Source organism: Antrostomus carolinensis, unplaced genomic scaffold (assembly GCF_000700745.2).
Source record: "Antrostomus carolinensis isolate BGI_N321 unplaced genomic scaffold, ASM70074v2 scaffold2818, whole genome shotgun sequence".
Classification (NCBI taxonomy): domain Eukaryota; kingdom Metazoa; phylum Chordata; class Aves; order Caprimulgiformes; family Caprimulgidae; genus Antrostomus; species Antrostomus carolinensis.
The window spans coordinates 1-19,812 of NW_010330711.1; the positions used below are offsets into that span (position 1 = coordinate 1).

The 19,812-nt window shown below is 45.0% G+C and overlaps 2 protein-coding genes across 2 annotated transcripts; one reads left to right on the forward strand and one right to left on the reverse strand.

The window, feature by feature from the left end:
- Positions 1-6: 6 nt before the first annotated feature.
- Positions 7-3,214, forward strand: UCK1 (uridine-cytidine kinase 1). The gene is made up of 6 exons (XM_010172983.1): positions 7-79; positions 910-1,006; positions 1,136-1,278; positions 1,379-1,473; positions 2,573-2,621; positions 3,027-3,214. The coding sequence occupies exons 2-6, from the start codon at positions 930-932 to the stop codon at positions 3,212-3,214; spliced, it is 552 nt and encodes a 183-aa protein (XP_010171285.2). The 5' UTR covers positions 7-79; positions 910-929.
- Positions 3,215-6,130: 2,916 nt separating this feature from the next.
- On the reverse strand, positions 6,131-19,216 carry POMT1 (protein O-mannosyltransferase 1). Its single transcript, XM_010172984.1, has 20 exons — positions 19,098-19,216; positions 18,339-18,482; positions 17,944-18,050; positions 17,216-17,266; positions 16,721-16,867; positions 15,623-15,734; positions 14,846-14,911; positions 14,203-14,296; positions 13,587-13,742; positions 12,848-12,978; positions 12,499-12,594; positions 11,028-11,120; positions 9,925-10,021; positions 9,741-9,833; positions 9,095-9,215; positions 8,723-8,820; positions 8,118-8,231; positions 7,537-7,663; positions 6,682-6,859; positions 6,131-6,448 (listed from the first exon to the last, which is right to left on the reverse strand). The coding sequence occupies exons 2-20, from the start codon at positions 18,458-18,460 to the stop codon at positions 6,274-6,276; spliced, it is 2,178 nt and encodes a 725-aa protein (XP_010171286.1). The 5' UTR covers positions 18,461-18,482; positions 19,098-19,216; the 3' UTR covers positions 6,131-6,273.
- Between the last annotated feature and the right edge of the window lie 596 nt (positions 19,217-19,812).

Sequence of the window (19,812 nt, forward strand, 5' to 3'; positions counted from 1 at the left end):
CAGGACAGCTTCTACAAGGTGCTGAGCGCCGAGCAGAAGGCCAAGGCGCTGAGGGGACAGTACAACTTCGACCACCCGGGTGAGCCCCCGTGAATGACAATGACACCCCATGAACGGCTCCCCGCGGCCTCTCCACGTCCTCAAGGCGCTGCGATGGCGGCTGGAGAGTGGTCGGGGTTTATGGAAAGGGCTTGTAGAAAATGAGAAGTGTTGGGTGACAGAAACGCTCCTTTCCCCACCAAAATGTCTGTTTGTCTCACGGGTAACACGTCAGGTGTCACCAAGGCTGTGCTGATGACAGCCAGTTCAGTGCACCTCGGCAGAGAGCATCCCGGCACGTGGTGCTCCATCTCATCCTTCAGAGCCTCTGCAGCACACTCCATCGTTCCCCAGACCCTCCCCTGATATCTCTCCTCCACGAGAACAACCGCTCCCCTCGCTCAGGGGACCCATGGATTGCCAACGGGACAGTGACCTGCCCTTGGCTGAAGTCTGGAGCCTGCTGTGGGCTCTCCAGGGTGGCTAATGCTCTTTGAAAAGCATTAAAGATGTCTGAGGTTTTCTAAATGACTCTTAGCTAACAGACGAAGAGTTGCACAAAATTACACAATTATGAAGCAGTTTGGTAAAAATTATCCAATTACCAGCTTCACATTTGGGTTCTGAATTCTATTGTAGTTACTTATAAACAGCAAATTGTCTCTTCCTTATCTCTGTAACCAAGTGCAGCAATTACAGCTTGGGCGGGGAGTGCTGGGTTGCTGCTGGTAGGAAAGAATAAGCTGTAAATTCCTTTTTTTCCCAGTGTAGTACTGGGCAGAGCTTTTCCGTCAGGTCTAAAAAAATCTGAGCAGAACATTTCATATAGCAGCGTCTGGACATCTTCCTCTTTACACTTTCCTCTTGCAGATGCTTTTGATAATGATTTGATGCATACAACCCTGAAAAATATCGTTGAGGGGAAAACAGTTGAAGTACCAACGTATGACTTTGTGACCCACTCTAGGTAGGTTTGGGGTTTGTGTGAAGTCTTGGGGCAGTATGTGGATGTCCCCAGCTGAGCTTGGGGACGGGCTGCTTGACTGTGGTGTGACACCCATTTAACACCGTGCTCTGGCTGTTATTTTCCTGGCAGGCTGGCAGAGACAACAGTGGTCTATCCCGCTGACGTTGTCCTCTTTGAGGGGATCCTGGTTTTCTACAATCAAGACATTCGGGACATGTTCCACCTCCGGCTCTTTGTGGACACAGATTCTGACGTCCGGCTGTCCCGCAGAGGTATTGCTCTGCCGTCACAGGCAGCGTCAGCCGGCTCGTGTTCCTTATCCACATCCTCCACTGTGTGGTGAAACTCATGGGTTTTATCTTCCCATTCCAGTTCTGCGAGATATGAAACGTGGGAGGGACCTTGAGCAGATCCTCACCCAGTACACCACGTTTGTCAAGCCTGCCTTTGAGGAGTTCTGCTTGCCGGTACTAAATGTTTCACTAATTTGATTTGTGGGTTTTTTTTGGGGGGAGAGAAGGAGCAGGGTCACCTGGGGATTTGCTGCACTGTTGATGCAGCAGTGGTGGCTTTTGATATTCATATTTCACGGGTCCCACACTCTCCCCTCTGCCTCATCTCTGCAACCATTGCAAGCTGCTTTTTTAAGGAACTTAAACTGGTTGGTCCCTTCTGCTTGCAAAGCACCATGGAAATCCCTAGAGGCTGCACACATTTTCTCACTGCTCATTGCTGTGGCTATTTTATCATGGGTCCCTTTGACCGAAACACTCCCACTCTGCAGTTATTCTTAAGTCTTGCAGGAAGAAAGAAGAGCTTGGTTTCCAGCAGACTCTTAACAGGGAACACTGGTGAAAACCTGGGGCAGACCGTTATAGCATCTGCTTGCTATGCCTTATAATGTGGGGCCAATTTAGATGCTCATGTAATCAAATTAATTTGTAAAAACCTTTTGAGAACAAAATCCTGTATGTGGATTAAATAAGATGGAAAAGGCTGGCTCAGGTGCCTCTTGCACTAGATCAAAGCAATTCTGGGATTGTAAAAGTACTCATTAGAAATGCTGAATTTGCCAACTTTTTATAAGTGTGGGGGGGACACACACACACCAAGCCAGGGGCTCTATGGTGGTAAAAATCAATAAAATGTCATCAGAGGCAGGAAGGAATTTCACATGCACAGCGGGTACCTTGGCTCTCAGCAGAGATTTAGCAATGGCTTGTGAAATGCTGATTAGAACCAGCTCTTAGCAAACAGACCTCAGCCTTGAAGCAGGTGACCATTTGAAGGCAGTGTACCCTTCAGAAGTGTAAAAGCTTGACCTACTGCTTCTACCTGGTGATTCACTGCAAAGGGGCACCAAGAACAAGCCCTGATCTTAAGTCCATGTTAGCCAGTATGACTTCTGAATTCATGTAAGTGTTACCATGACAAAGAGCTTTAATTACAGTCCCAGAGTGTAGAAATCCCTCCATCTTTGCCCTCAGCTTTCTGGTGTTGGGTAGCTTCTGCCTAGAATAAAGCTGGCTTTTCCTGTTAACGGTCTCCACCGTTTCTGTTTTACAGACAAAGAAGTATGCAGATGTGATTATCCCCCGAGGAGTTGACAACATGGGTAAAAGGGACTTTGGTTCTCTGATTTCTCTGGGGAGACCACCTTTAGGGTTGAGAAGAGAGCAGGTGGCATGCCACTGCCTTGTTTTCATGCTTCTGAGGAAAGGTGTTTTGCTTGGAGGGTTGTAGGGGAGGGAGCTGCTCAGAGCTTGACTGGGCTGATCAGCTGCTCAGCCTGTGGAGAGCTGGAAAAAGTGACACACACTTGGAGATACAGAGCAGGACACCAGTGTTCAAGCTGGTGCTGCAGTTGCTGGTTTCTCTGGAGGTCTGACCTCGCTAGAGAGGGCAGGGTTAGCTTCATTTAAGGGCTTGTTGTTAAAATTTGAGCTGAACAAAGCTGAATTTTCTAGCTAGCTCAGCCAAGAAAGCCTACATGTCCTCTGTTTCCCATTTCTCTCTGCAGTTGCTATAAACCTGATAGTGCAGCACATTCAAGACATCCTAAACGGAGACATCTGCAAGTGGCAGCGAGGGGCAATGAACGGACACGGTCGGACCTACAAGCGCCCATTCCCTGAACAAACGGAGAGCAGCAGCGTGCTGGCGGCCGGCAAACGCTCCCACCTGGAGTCCAGCAGCCGTCCACACTAAACCTGTCTGAGGGATTTGCCTCTGGTCCAGACTGATGCTGAAGACAACTTTGGGAAAGGACTCCAGCAGAATGGTTGGTGAAGTGCCCTTTAAATCATCCCAGCGGTGGAGGGGGTACTGGTGTGAAACTTCTCGCAGAGGGGAGAGGAAGGAATTGGCCTATTGCCCCTCTCCCCTCCAAAACCCCTCCCTTCTCTCCCTGCCATGTCTGGAGTTACGATGTTACTCGATGGACTGGTTAAAGGTAGTGCTACTTGCCTTTTTTTTTTAATTTTCCAAATGAGACCTAATGCCAAAGTCTCCCCTGAAGATTACGCGCTACCAGGTGATTAGCAAGTTACCCCATTTCCCTGATGATGGTCTTCCTCAGCAGAAAAATCAGCTGCTTGGTTTTTTCAAAAGAAAAATCAGTCTCTTTATCCAAGACTAGCTCACATCTTGTTAACGTAGACAGGCAGGTGCAGTCCTTACTCTTCTCTACCTTGCTGGGACCTTGAGTTCTGGCTCTCCTGCTGTCCAGCCTCCTTTTTAGCCTCTAGTAGCATGTGAGGGCAGAAGGATTGACCTGTAGAGGAATCTCTCCCCTGGGATAGAGATGAAACAGAGACTGTCTGGGACAATTGGGAACTTGCAGTTCATCGGGGTGGGGGGACAGGCCCAAGAAGTTGTGTGATTCTGGTGCCTAATTTATTCCTTTCTAAGCTCCCAAACCTTGTTCCACTGTATGATTAATTTTGGTACCCAAATAGTTTCCTTTACAATTTATTGAATGTGTGAGCTCCAACTGGATTGAGTTGCTCATGGAAACAGGAACCTGACTTTGTCAGTATTAGTGTCTTTTAGGGCATTTCTGTACTGCTGGTTGCAGATTCTGCTGGGCGGAATCTGTCCACTTCCCAAGCTGGGTGGTAAGATCAGCAAGGGGGGGGGGGGGGAAGCTGTGAAGGGCAAGACCCTCCTGATGGCACAAACTGCTCTCTGCATGCACTTCGACCCTCAAACAGGGTCAAAGTGCTTGCCTTGCACTTGGGTGGTTTAATTTCAAGAATGTCATGTTTTCTAAAAAATGCAAAGGAGAAGCTGAAGTATAGTGACATCCCATTTGTAGTTCACCCAGATAAGTGATACTGCAGCAGCATGAAGGTTCTGGAAAGAAAAAGAAAAATCTGAAATGAAATGCTGGTTGGGCCTTTGAAAAATGTCCTTGTGATACACTCCTCGAGTCTGGACTTATGGTGTAATTTTAAGAATGAGAGTGGAGGGAGGAAATATTATGAAGAGGAACTTTTTCATATTTGCTAGTTTTCTAAAACCAGAGTCTGGCTGCATTGGTTGTGGGTGTGTTACTTTGGCTAATAAACAAAGGAAGAAATAGTCAGTGAAAATGACCATTTTATATAAAAGGTATTTGTGCTACTTGCACTACACCAGCACAAAGGTACAGAAAGGGAACAAGTCTGGAGATGCTTTTATACTCAGCAGTTCTTTCTCCCCTTAACTCGGGGGTTGTTAGCTTTAGTTCTGTAATGGCTGAAGTGTTAGAGAAAAAAGAAACTTTTAAAAAAAAAAAAGCAGTCTGCACTTTCATCCCTGTAGTCTTTTCAACACTGGAAATCTGTAAAGGTTTGTTATTGACTGGTGGTCTCCACAGTTCAGGGGTACACTTCTGTAATGCCGAGGAGAAAGCAGTTCATTTCCCAGCTGCTGCTGGGCGCTGTTCAGCTCAGAGTGACAGACTTGGAGTACAAGCTACTGCACTGGAGCAATAGCTACTGGGGCTGATTGAAGTAGGAGCAAAATAGTCACTAAAATCTGCTTCGAATGACTGTGGTGGTTGATCATACCCTCCTCTGGAGGGGGCAAGGAGCTCAAAGCAGCCTCATTTGTTAGAGCAGTAAGGAACTGTACAGCAACAAGCAGCCTGGTCTGTCTAGGGCTGCTCTTCTTGGTCAGCTCTGAGCTGACTGCAAGATCCTGCTACTGCAGCCACATGAGAGAGGAAAAAAAAAAAAGAAAAATATCAAATGTGGCGTAGGTACGAGAACCCTTGTTGAGTATCTGTACAGAGCTATTGCAAATTCCTCACTCAGCAATCCCAGTCCTTTGTTTGCACCTTCTCCTACCCTGGAAATACCTCTGGTGCTGCAGGCCAGGGCATGGCCCGAGTTACCTACATTTTTACCCTAAACCCATGTGTACAAGTTTCCTCGTCAGCATGATCAGCTCTTCATTGCTTAGAGTTCCTCTTCCTGTGGGATTTGAGGTGTAACCCTGCAGTCCAGTAGCTACATTACTGCTGTGGCTTGCAACAGGCCACTATTTTTCATTGTCTATTTATTTTATTTTTGCTTAGCTTCATAAAAATTCTGGTTATGCCAAATGATTATACATGGACAAAAGTAACAAGTCATTATTTTATGCAGAATGAATTATTTATAAACTCAGCTTAATGCTAATGAAATAGGGATGATATCAGAGCATTGAAAGTGGGGGCAGATAATGCATTGTTGAGGAATATAGTCATGGGATGATGCTGAAAGCTGCAGGGCCAGTTACTGATAGTTAAAGATGTGTTAACTTGGGAGCTGGGAAAACCCAGTTTTTAGGAGGAACAAAGAAAACAGAAAAGTATGTTGGAGAGTATCTATTTACATAACATGGCATTGCAGACCAAGGCACTAGGGAATATATAGAATAGCCCAAAGTGAAGCATAGTGCAAGAAAGAAGAAACCATCAACATCATACTCCCAGGAAAGAGGAAGAAGGAGTGCTTGCAGGATACTCTTCCCAGCTGGGATGCAGTTGACTGATGTCACCAACGTTCACACCCGAGGGGCAGTGGAAGGGTGAAAGTAGCAGGGGTAGAGTTCATCACAGCTAAACTACTGTTGAAACGTTTTTTGGTAGCAGTATTCTTTTATTTTCTTTTTCTGTAATAATTGGGTCTGGACTGCCATCAATTATTTGATCAGACTGTTAAGATTTCAATTATGCTAACAATAAATTCTTGTCTTTGCATAAAAAGGTGTTTCTTTTTGCCTGAACAAGATTGTAACCGTTACTGTTTTCGGATAAGGATGTTCCAGCTGTCCTTCCAGCGCAAGTCCTTCAGTTCAGTCACAGACAGCGAGGGCTCCCCATAGGTCACAGGACGGAATGTGCAATAGACAAAGTAAACTGAAGAGAACCAGGCTACAACCAATGCACTGAACATGCTCTTCAGAAGCAGAGATCTGGGATGAGAGAGGGAAGCAGACATCTGGGATGAGCAGTCAGGTTACATCAAAGCTAGCCAAACACTTTGTCCAAAAGGAAGAGCTACATGTGGCCCATCTTTGCTCAAGCAAATGCCAAAGTATGGCCACTGCTGGAAAAAAAAATCACTGCAGCAGCTTGCCAGGGTGACAAGCCTGGAGCAAAGAAATGCATCACTGCTGCTGTTGATCTATCTGTTAAAATCAAATACCTGCAGAGATGATTGCCAAGATGCTGTAATACGATGGGAATCAGGAGAATCTGGAATGTGAGGGCAGGCAGGTAGTGGTACAGGAAAAGTGTTTTCTCCATCAGGAAGAAGGGCAGGTAATTCACAGCCCAGCCTCCAACACAGATCCCCCCAGCTGATACCCACAGCTGCCATGCATCTGTAGGAGACAGGAGACACCAGCTCAAAGCATTGCCTCTGGAAACCTTAAAACCTAAAAGGTCACCCACTTACATGGTTTGGGTATTTTTCTTCCCTCTGCACAGCTTGTGCTAATAACAACCTTTAACTTAACTACACTCAACTGAGTGGAAAATGGTTACTTTCTGTCACATTTTTATGAAAAGACAGATTACAGCCACCATGCAGCAGTTTCACAGCAGGAGAACAAAATGTACTGCCAGAAAGGTCAGTGTAAAACTGCCTGGCCACACAGAGGAGATGGTACCTTGGGTGGAACCAACACACCTAAAATAACCCTCTCCCTACACAGCCAGTATCTACATCTTTTACATAATCACAAAAGGCCTCAGTAGAATCCAAACTGGATACCTGGAGATTTCTTACATTCAGGGAATGATTCAAATAAATATTATACTATCTGGTCACATAAGGTGATGGTCATATTGTGATGACCATAATCACTCTCTTCATGGGCTACTCTAGATGTTTGTGTGTCCCTAATAAAAATGTCAAGGTTAGTGGGCAGGAAAAAGTGGTAGTATAGCCACGCACATCACTGTAAAGATGGGGCTTTGGGGCCACTGAAGTGTAGCAGAACAAGTGACAACCCCCCCCCCTCCTGTCTCCACACACACAAACACCATGGAATCAGACCTTCGGGAATGTCGTAGATTTTTCTTCTTCGGCGTATCAAGTACCACAGGGACAGACATGTGTAGACCAGAGCAGCAACATTAGCTGAAGCCCAGGTGACAACATTCCCAAGGAGATGGATTTGGGCCTGCAGAATAGAAGATGGTCTGCATGCTGCAGTTCTTCTAGGTAAGTTTAAGTATTACTGATACAGATTTGCTAAATTAAACTTCAGCATGTGCCTAGCTAGTAACCTGATCTTTCCTGGAACAAAGCAAGCTGATAAACTTTGTTGCTTGGAGACTCTGTTGTAATGTACAGCATTTAAAAGATGCTACTGGAGATGAATGCATCTTGTAAATGGAATCAATAATGGAAACGATTAAACTGCAGAAGACACGATTTAATTAAAAGCAACTAACGTCAAAGCTGTATCACATGCCAAAAAAACCCCAGCCTTCAGGGAAAATATATTCTTTGTACTAGAAGCATCCTGGAGCAGCTCCTTGGCTGGAACTGCAGCCCTACTCTCCCTCACACTCAAGGAGCTCACACCTGAACTTCCTTCACCAGGTTCACGTTTCCTTCTACCTCATACTTACACCAGAGGTCGGGTGGAGCCAGTAGGCAATATTTGTGTCCATTGTGATCCAGTCAAGAGCAGAGGAGCTGTACTTATGTTCTGTATCTTCATTTTTTAATGTGAGTATTTTCCACTAGAAAAAAAGTAAACAGGTGGCTTTCAGGACTGGAAGAACGAGTGGGATAGCAGGCATGAGTGAACAGCTCCAGATGTAAGTTCTTAACCTGTGAGGGAAGGAAGTTTTTCCATATCTCATGCTGGTTAGTGATCAATACAATGGTTTTATTTTGTTTGTATATAATGTACTTCACTTAGTGAATTTCTACAGTGTTAGTAAGTGGCATCAACACTACTGACTGACATACACCACACATTGCAGCTCAGTTTCAGTTTCTGGGTGCCCTGAATCTTCCTCTCTGTTCTTTTTTTACACAATTACTTGGGTATTTGTTACTGAATAGCACAGTCTCTAATATTCTTCTATGCACATTCAGAAATACTTTTTTCAGTAAGGAAGCCAAACTACTTTATCAGCAAGGAATAAACAACAAATCCCCAGGCTAAGAGTTTGCAGAAATGCTCAGGATCCTGCTCTGCAGCAGAAGGAAAGATGAATAAACTCACCTGCAATTCTGTGAACTTTGCCATGAAGCTGAGGTTTTTACTTATGTCCATCTGCGTGGGAGAGTGGAGTTCCACTTCCCTCTCTTTTTGCTCTTGGCCTGGAAGAAAACAGAAATAACCACACATCAGGCAGAAAGCCAGAAAGGGGAGAGAACACATACAATGATACACCCCTGACTCCTTACACTCCTGGGAGCCCCTCTCCAATACACAGTCCAACTGCGAGAGCACTCTAAGGGCATTTGTAAGGATTCTGACATCAGGATAAAGCCAGAGCCTGCTGAATACACATACACATGATACCACCTTCCTATCAACCTGAAGCATTCCCCAGTGACAGAAATCTGCTTTGAGAACATGGCTGAGACGTACTTTTCCCATATCTGTGCTCTTCCACATTCCACACCATGCTCTGGTGGTAGCCTTTGGACAGTTTCTCTCCAACCACCTCCAGCTGCCGGTATCCCCATTCAGGTAAAGATGCTCCACTGAGCTGAAAGTGAAAGATGGCTGTAAATTTACAGTTCTTCCAAGTTGAACTTCAGGATGGAAGTTCCTAGGCCCTGCCTGAGCAACAGATGACAGCAAGGGACTGCTAGAAAGTATGTGAAGAGTCACCACGCTATACTGCCTCAACAAACGCTACAGCCATGAAGTCAGTGATTCTGGGAAACTGTGAAGAGGTCCTTAACTATTCCAGCTGCTGTCACATACTACACATGGACTCAGCAGCAAGTTTTGAGGCAGCTTCTAAGCCCCAGTTGTGTACAGTGGTCACAGCCTCCTGAGAAGCAGGACAGCTTTGCAGGCTGAAAAGAAATGAAGTACAATTATGAATACCTGCAACACACGTTGCCCTTTTATCACCCTGAGCAAGTTTATTGTTTCCTTTTATTTACTTATTTGATTATTTGTTTTAGTGGTGCAGGCATTTTGGAGCAGAGAGATTAGCAGTTTATGAGATTACGAGAACTGCATGGAGGAAAAGCTACAGGCAAATAAACATAAATCCACTTGCCTTTAGCACTGCAGAGGTGTTTACGTGAACAAACCTCACTTCTGACAGAATTGTCTTCCACACATCTGTGTCAGACTCCCGGTTTACAATTTCCTACAACAGAAAGACATCTTTTGATCATCATGTTGTCTCAGCTGTTTCTGCTGGAACACGATGAGCTCCTCCCTTCCCTTTGACCACTCACCACTCTCCAGAGGTTCTGTGCTGGCATGGAGATGTTATAATCAATATAGCAGGAAACTTCTTGGGAGTGGGGGCTAAGAGGAGCAGCAACATCGTGCCTAGAAGACAAGAAAAGCAATATCCTCCAACACCATTTCCCAAATTGATATAAAAAGCAAACCCACAAAGGTATTGAACTGGCTTAGACCAGATTCAGTAATAAAGCAAAAAGTAACTCATTTATACAGATTGCACTGTTTACTCTGAAAGAGAACACTCCCCACTACCAAGAGCTGCCAGGAACAGGCTCAGAGGAAGCCAATACAGATGCCTGCTATGCCAGGCTGAGGAACAAGTACTGATTGTGACAAACAGAGACGCTGTTCACTGGTGTTGCCAATAATGAAGGAATTAGGTATGGAAGGGACACAGCAAAAACCCAGGCTCAGAATAAACCCCTTCCTAATCTGAGTGATGTTCAAGTATACACAGACACCCTTTGGGAAGCAGTCAGGAGGTAATTTCATACTGCAGTCTTTGCAAACAGACAAGAATCCATGGCAATCTGCCACTGCACACTGGATTCTCCAGCACATCTTCCTGACTTTCAGAGCACAGCCTTCACGCAGGAGTATGCCATCAAAGTCAGTGGATTTACCTTGGAGTTAACAGCCACACAAAACACTAAATATCTGCACCTGCCCAGAGTGGAGGCCGTGAAGGGGCAAGGATGAAGACTCACCAAGGGGATTATGTATTTAGGAATCTGTAGAACTATCATGAATTGTGAACATGGGTGTAACCACCACTAGCTCCTCTAGCCCTGAAAGAGCTAGCAACCACTGAACAGTTTGTGATTAGTATCAAATCCCACTGCCAAGTCAACTGCAAAAAAAATATATCACACAGCATCCTTTCTCTGGGCCACAGGGATGGCTTAGGGAAGTAACCACACGAGCTGCCTCCTAGCCCCACCATTTTAAGAATCCATGAATAACAGGCAGTTTATAGCATATCTGAATGCAAAAGTCACTGCACTTCAACCCCTGAATAGTGATTCTGAGACACAACAAAGCAGCACGAGCCAGCAGGCTCGGCAGAGGAGAGGATGAGGAAGGGACTTACGTGTTGAGGTACCGAGTTGTGATGCCGTGGACCAGCTGCACGATGTGTCCGTGCCTGACAGGACGGGGTGGGTTACTCACCACCAGCTGCTGCCTGGTGGAGTGACACCCAAAAGGAAGTGGTTACATTCTTCTTTATATATAATGCTACCTTGTCATGACCAAACTGTTAGGTCAAGAAGTTGCAGGCAGGGACAGACATTTAGGCAGTAAGATGAGAAATTAAAGCAATCTATGGATTGTACCAGAATGGAAACAAAGCTCATCAAGGCAAAGGTGAGTTAAGGGCAGAATGAGTCAGAGGACTGGTAATGGGATACCAACAGCCCAGCCATTAGGTCAGTGGTCTGAATCCAGGTCAGTCAGGAGTGAGTTCAGATTATTCCCACCACACAGCTGCCTGGTGGCTTCTGTGAAACGAGTAAGTGCTTCAGTGAGGTCTGACAGGTGTTCACATTACAACTGATGTCACTTCTGGCAGGATCATAAGAGAGAGCTCAGTGGCTACCTCTACCATGAAGACCAAATTCTCACCTTGCTTCTGGACAGGGCTAAGGCACACTTTGGCAAGGGGGAAGGCTGCAGTTCACTTAACTGCTGCCTGTATTTTACTGTTCTACAGAAGGACTTTGCATCCTCCAGGGCTCGTAGGAGTCTTGAGTTTGAAGAATTTTAAGAAGCTCCTGGGTTTCTGTGGTTCTGGTAGAGTGCCTACTTGAAAGGTTTGCACTACAGACAAACTTTCCCAGTGTGGATGTGATTTATAATGGCACACAGTCCTTCCGGTAGGACTCTTTATACAGTTCTCAGAGCAACATAAGAAACTCATAAAAGCAACTTTTTGATCAATATGAAATGATATCACACAAGGGCTTTTACTGGCAAAACTAAAAGAACAAAGAGTCCTGCTCTCCACTGACAGTTACAATGGCAAAACACTTCAGTGCAAAACCAGGCCTCTCAGGCACAGGCACCCACTTGGAATCCCTCCCAGTGTGGCATTCTCCAACTCATCCCACACATTAAATACAAAGAAACACTCATTCTGCAAAAGTGATTTCTACTCTCTTCCGAGACGCATTCATATTTGACAAAACATATCAAGGCACTCTAATTCCGTGGCTCACACTTCAAAAAGCAGAACTTCCCTTTCATGCAAAGCACCTGAAAAGTTCCCACCGGTCTCCTGAGTCTTTAAAGTTCCCCTTGTGCACAGCACAGCTCACGTATTTGCAGGAGCAGTTCAGACAGAATTTCAGAGTCCTCAATAACACGTTTACCATATTGAGGAGTGTGCAAACAGCCACTCTTACCAACTCTGCAGCTGAAATACTTGCTCAGGATCACACATCCTCTACGTCCACAAGCAGAGAACAGTTATGTCCAATCTGAGCTATGCTCTGTTTAGGTTTTGGAAGTGCACAGAAGCTATGATTACAGTAGCTTGGCATTTCAATTTCTTGCATACTCACATTCCAGGATCTTTGACAATCCACCAGTTGTTCACATCCTTGAAGGGATAGCAAGTCACCTGCTGTTGATGGGAACTACCTCGGCCATTCTCATACCTGTACAGAAGGTTCAAATAAACCACAAGTGTGTAACAGTACATTTTTGTGCTCAACAGAATCACAGCAAGACAATCCAGCAGCATATCACTGGCTCCATTCCTGTGAAGCACAGAGAATCTGTACATCTGCAGTGTGCTCTGAAGGATTAATGAAGAGATTGCCAGGACTCAAACTGAGATACCTGGACTGGCAGGTGAAGAACCAGAGCACACTTTCACCCTAATAACACAGACCCAACCAGATTCCTCACCTGATGGGATAAGTATTTGTGTGAGAATGGAGCCAACACTGCATGGGCTTGCCCAGCACGTTCCGCAGAGTAATCTGAGAGCCATAGGCCACCTCCAAGGGCTGACCTTGAGTGATTCGAGCCAGCCCACCCTGAGAAACACAATGATAGGGTTAAGTGGAAAGAAGAAGAAACAACCTCGAGGCTGTTTAAATTCTATTAAGAGTCACTAGTCATCTTAACACAGCAGTATCTTAGCACAATGCCTTCTCATTTGGTTGTATCTACAGAAGTCAAGTCTTGCAGCACCATACTCAGCAGATAGATAGTAAATATACCAACACCTGAAAGACTACAGGGACTCAGGGAACATCCCTAAAGCCATGCTGTTCTAAAAGACAGACTAAGCACTCTGCTACAGAAAATCATACTGTCATCCTGTAGTTTACAACATCATCACTTCAGAGTTCAGCACTGTATCTACTTCTGTGGAGTTTCCTGTAGGAAAGGACAAATCCTCAGCAGAAGAGTGAACATATTGCTCACCAGGAAAAGTTTTTCATCCATTATTAGGATTTCAGTCATTATTGCTTCATTTTAAAACAGTACTGCAGCAGCAAAGTAGTCAAATGACATAAAAGGAACAAATATGCAAGATCAAAAGAACAATATTACACACTTTTCTTCTAATAGTGAACACAAGACAGATTTCCCCCTCTTGTCCCCTAATAAATCAGTTTCATGACCCCATTTCCCTTACCTCTAGGCTGGCTTGGAAAGCACTTGTCATAATCTGGTCATGAGGCCCAGAGCGATACAGCAAAGTCAAGTGAACGTAGAAGAAGGACAGGTACATTGCCACTGGGATGATGATGAGGGCCAGTCCCCTAGCTAGGAAATGGCACACCAAGGAAATCTAGAAGAACACAGAGAACTCACTGGTTTCATACTCCATATAGTAAAAATATTAAAAATACCAGTGCACTGGGGTTATTTTGTTTGGCTTTTTTAAGTTACCCCAACTACTCTCCCTCAGCTATAACGTTATGGACAGCTGGAAAACTTCCACCAAGAATTTGAACTGAAGCCAGCAGGAGGTATGTGAAACAGTACAGGTTTTGAGCCACAAATCACCAAGACCCAGATAAGAGCAGAAAAGCCAGTCACACACACACGTGTTTTTCTTAAACTTAACTCCATCTTCCCCAGCAACTGAGCTGGAAAACTGTTCTATGACAGCAGGGTTTGCAGGCAAGGAATTTTAGTACAAAAAACCAGCTACAGACAGCATTGTTATCTGTGGGCTTCCAAGGCTCCAAGCTGGCTCCTGTACTGAAAAGTTACACATAATATATTTTGCATGTTGTGCTACCTACATTCGACAAGTTCTGGTCTCCTATCATGTGCCAGAAGTGGAGTCCTGCACTGGCCAAGAGCAGCATATAGGTAAACAGGCCCATGTATTTCACTCTGAGAAGAAAGTATACAAAAAATGAACACAGTTTAAAACTACACAAGACATAAACACTCAAAGGTCCTCTTGAACAGGATGCATTAAAGTCCAAGGACTTAGATCCATGACAAGTTTGATTCAACAACATAAATAAGCCTCAAGGCTTGACACCAGAAGATATTTGTTTGCCAATTAGATTAAATAACCATAGTGACAGAGAACCAATAACAAGGTGGCAGATCACAAAGCACAAAGTCCCTAAATTCAGACTTACTGAAGTTTGAAGCAACTAGGTGGGAGGGGTGAAATGCAGATAGTAATTTATAACATAAAGCCATCTCTGAGAAATGCATTTTGTTCTTCCCAGGACAGTACCCTCCAATGCCTGGTATTGCCCACTATGAATTGACATCACCTCTGGAAATGACCTAACTCACTAAAAGGTCAGGGAGGTATCTGCTTTAAAATCCAATCAGTCTTCAAAGTCCAAATCCTCACTGATACCTCAGATGGCAGACAGGAAAGTCAGTGTACTAAAACAAAGTAAGAAAGACATCATCACTTACCCAACTGCACAAGAACAAGCTACTCCAGTCAACAGAAGCCAAAACCACCAGCTTCCAGAGAAGGAACTTAAAAGGACAAAGGAAAGAATGTTATGGTGAGATCTGGTCACCTTCTGAGGATCCTCAATTCAGCTCATTTAACTTGAAAAAAACTTGCTGGAATCCACTATTCCTTATTCTACTCAGAGGTATCTCATTCTGAACCTCCTGTGCCATCAACTGCCAGCCCTGACCTACAGGGTGTTGTGAAACGTACTTCTCTGCATCCCGAAAAGCAAAACTGAATGCTACCTGCCTTTTAATACTACAGATAAAAGAAATGTATTAAATCACTTGCTGGGCTCAGTGTAAAGATAATTTTACTTTTCTAAAGATTACTTCATCCTCTGCAAGGATCAGAGCACATGTGAAGTCACAAGAAAAGACACAAAGATCTCTAAAGTCAGTGCCTGTACACAGTAACAAAGGAGCGTTAAGTGACCTGTTATCACCTTCCTGTGCACAGATGGAAACCTTCCAATAAGAAATCTGGGTGGGCAAAAGGAGGTACTTTATTTTTATAAAGTAAAAAAGACAACCTTGCTACCAGTTAAAACAGTCTTTAACACTGCCCAGAAGAGAAAACTTCTGGGGAAGCCATATGAGAGGTCAAAGCACTGGATTTTACAGATGAAGTGAGTTGCAGAACGGTGACTTACAGAAAAGAACCACACAGTCTGTGACAAAAAAGAGTCACCACAAGAATATCCAAGGGGATGGGAGACAATCCAGCTTTACCTGTGCCTTTGCAAATTGTAGAACTTCAGGTAGGACAAAACTGCAAGTAGGATAAAAAAAATCAATACTGATTCCAGGAGCATGAACCTTGACTGAGTGATCAAAGAGTTCTCTGTGGGAAAAGAGAGACGGACACAAAATTAGAGAAACTTATCTATAAGCAAGTGCTACCTCAGACAACCACATCATTATTCAAGAGAAGGACCTGCCCCTTTTAGGACAGCCAATTCATTTGCAATCTTACTGGCTGTAATAGGGAGGTGTCAGGTTTAAAGGGACAAAAACCTTCCAGCAGGAGCAAAGTACATGGCCATAACTGTCTCCAAGGACAAAGAGGTGGGAAAGTAGTAAAGTCTGTCAGGAGGCAGATAAAGGTGCTGTGCTTGCCTACAAAGGCAAAGAAAATCAATGCTGGGAAATCCAGACAGGTGCTTCTCAAGGCAAGGAGAGTCAAGGCAGTGACCTCAGCAGGCAATGAGCATGATGACAACCCTTCAAGAAAGGAAGCTGTGTTGTGCAGGATTCCCTGAGCCAGAATCAGAGAAACTGGTAGCTAGGAGAGGTTTCTCGTATCAGGCTGCTGAAGGGGTGCTGAGAGGCTCTTTTCCCTTCAGGCAGCTGCCAGTAGACCCTCAGAGAAAAGAAAAATTCAAATCATGGTGCTAAGCACACAGACTGGTTTGCTGCAGTTTGGAAATGAAGAAATGTGATGAGCTCTGTCTGTAAGCAGGCTTGTCCTGCTGTTAAAAACCAGTATATTGTAACCCATCCTGTAAACCTCTGAGGAAGGGAGTACAGGTTTCCCTGGATGCAAGAAATGTGGTTTTCTGGGAGGCTGCCCACTTTGTTTAATAATGAAATGAACTTGTATGAAGCTTCAGCCTAGCATGGCAGCCTGCTGCAGAGCTGTAAGGATGGAGGGGACCAGAGAGGCACAGCAGAGACTGACAGATACAGGCCAGGGCTGAAAGTGGGCTCTGACACGTTGTTAGCATTCTGTGGGGAGATGTTCCTCCAGCCTTTTAGGCGCCCTAAAAATTCACAAGGGCAAAAGGGACCCTTCTCCCCGTGTATGAAGAATGGGGTCCAGGGAAATACCTAAGAGAATCAGAAGAGCAGCTCCAAGTGCAGCACAGTGGGAGAACTGCAGTTCGACCAAAATCTGGTAGGCTAAAGGCACGCAGAGAGCACCAGCCAGTGCTGGCAGGAGTCGCAAGGACCAAACAGGAACATTCATGCTATATTCTGAAACAGGAGACAACAGTGACACACAGATTGGGAAACCATTAATTGCAGAGAAGGCAGATCAATGCACAACTCCTTATGACTACAAGTTGTTGAATGTAACTCCTACTCTTACTAATTTATTGTACATCTTGTACTACTTAAGCTGTCTTAAATTATTTAAAAATCTGTGCTATGGAATCATAAATGCCTTAAACTTCTGCCAGAGACCTGCAGAAGACTTGTTTAAGAGCAGAGGTGAAGGTGTCAGATAAAGCGTTATTTCCTTGTCAGGCAAAAGGAATCTGTCAGCTGCTGAAATATTGTTTATTTTCTCAAAAGAATGAGACAGTTCAAATCAGCTCTTACCAGCTCCAATCCTGTTCCATAAGAAGTTTCCATCAAATCCTCCTAAATAACCTACAACATAAGCAACAATTCAGAATTTCCAATCTCAAAACAAGTATAAAAATTGATGCTAAACAGGTCCTGGAACCATTTCCCAAACACACAACATTTCCACATATGAAAACCCTCTTTCCCAAAAGGGTCCTCATTCATACTGTTTTGCCTGCAGTAGTGCTTGATAATGTGCAAAGGCGTGAAGAATATAAATTGGGAACAACAGATTCTCAGTGACAAAGTTACATGTACATTTAATCTCTCCTGCCCATACAGATGCTTTCACATTGTGTGTATCTCAGCTACAGAAAGGCCCAAAAGTCTGTTTGTTGCCTGCTATTTCTAGTATATTATACTAGTATATATTATTTAGTATATATATTTCTAGTTGCCTACTATTTCTAGTACTATTTCTAGTCACTAGTTCTCATCTTACCTTTCTCTTTATCCAAAGGACTGGATGACAATGAGGTAATGGATACACAGCTCCATCACCTCCCCAATACTCACACAATAGCCCCCTAATAAAACTAAATAAGGGAAATCCTGATTCTCTCTGCATCAAAATCTCTCATCTGCCTTGTGCTTTTTTTCCCCAGAGACAGGATCTGACAACTCATTTGTAACCAGCACTTCTCTCTTCCACAGCAAACAGGCAAGAGACACTTCCCAATTTCAGGAGAAGCCAGCCCTACCTCCCAAAGCTAGCAGCATGCTCCCAAAAGGTGGGCCGCTGTCATCCACAAAGAAGATTCTCTTCATGTAGAGTGAAACAAATTGGCCATAATAAACTTCATCGAACCTGAAACACAAGAGGCAGAAATATGGCAAAACTAACTGGAAATATCCTGCAGGCTACAGGGACACTAGGGAAGGAAACAGTTTTGTTGGCAAAAGGCTAAGAATACAATGAAGCACAGTGGCTCTGTCTCCTTCCTCTCGGGAGTTTCTATTAGGGAAACACTCATCACCATATTTACAGAGGCTGACACCAGGCAAACTCTGCTCTCCCGCTCCTACATTCTTACCCACAATGTTTAAAACCCCAAAGTCTGTATCATTCAAGCAGAAAACAAATGATCCTACTCACACTACAGCCCGTGGATAGGAAAGCCCCCAAAGACGGCTTATTAATCCCAACACAGTCAAGGCCACAAGGTTCATATTTATCTCCACCGTAACCACAACCGGGTTCTTCAGAAATCCCAACATCCTGCCAAAGGTCTGTCCAAACCTCCAAGAGCAAACAGAGAAGAGCAGCAGTCACCTTTAGCTCAAAGCTAGCTGAAGATCATTTGACAGAAAGCACACACCACTACTTTCTGCTGCTAGCAGCTCACAGGAACTGATCTTCCAAAGTTCTCTCGCTTTCCACATGTATGTGTTTCCTGCTGCATCTACAGTAGTAACTCTGAAAATGAAATTACTGAACACACTTAACCTATCATCTGCCCTGCTTCTACATGTGTATGGTTCTCTCTCTATCACCTGCAGAAACACAAGAGCTTAATTCAAGCCTATACTTTGCGTTAAGCAAACCTCCCAGCCCAAACTCTGATGCTAGTGACAGACAAACCACACGCTCAGGCACCAGGATGCTCAGGTATCTTTAAAAAAAATAGAGTTACTTCCTTGCAAAGTAAGCATGTTTCTTGGGAGGGGTAGGGGGCAGAACCCACAAACATCCTCTGTCTTAAACAGCTGGCTTTTGGAGTAGGGGTGCAGGTGCTGCAGGGCTCTAGCACAGCCTAGGGGGAAGCACTGCAGAAAGCAGGACTGAACTCTACTGCAGGCAGAGCCACTAAAACAGGTCAGAAAACAGTAGGGAATCAGTGTTGTATCTCCTCACCTCAATACAACTGAAAGTTACCAGAATAAATCCATCCACATGGCTTTGATCAGGAGAGAACAAAGCAAGATGCGAGCACACCATCATCAAGCGCAGTGCCACCGTCCTTGCTTCTCTGCCTACAAAACACCAGCGCTGTGTGGAACAGACTTTTTAAGAAGCCCCTTGCAAAGCTGTGCGCTCCATCAGCACTGGGGACACCACACCACTGCCTCACCTGCAGGAACCAGGACAGGGGCAGGGTGTCACCCTACCATCGCCTCACAGGCCCTGGGACCCCAAAGAACAGCCTGATGTTCTCCCTGGAAGTGTTCTCGGCCAGGCTGGATGAGGCTTTGAGCAACCTGGTCTAGTGGAAGGTGTCCCTGCTGCTGGCAGGGGGGTTGGAACTGGATGATCTTTAAGGTCCCTTCCAATCCAAACCATTCTATGATTTTATGGAGGGGACTCTGCTTCTCCCTGCAACACAGGCAGGCTCTGAACCCTGGGGTGGGAGTGCAGCACTGCCTCCCCCACCAGACCTCATTCCCCTCCATGGAAACAACCATTAAGCCCTGTACCAGGCTTCGCATCCCCTTCTGTGACCCCCTGAGGGGGCCGCAGGGCCACTAACCACCCTCCCAGGCCTTGTGGCCCCTTCTGAGCTTTATGAGGGGGCAGGAGAACCGCTGACCCCACTCAGCCCTCACATAGGGCCAGCAGGACGCACCAGCCA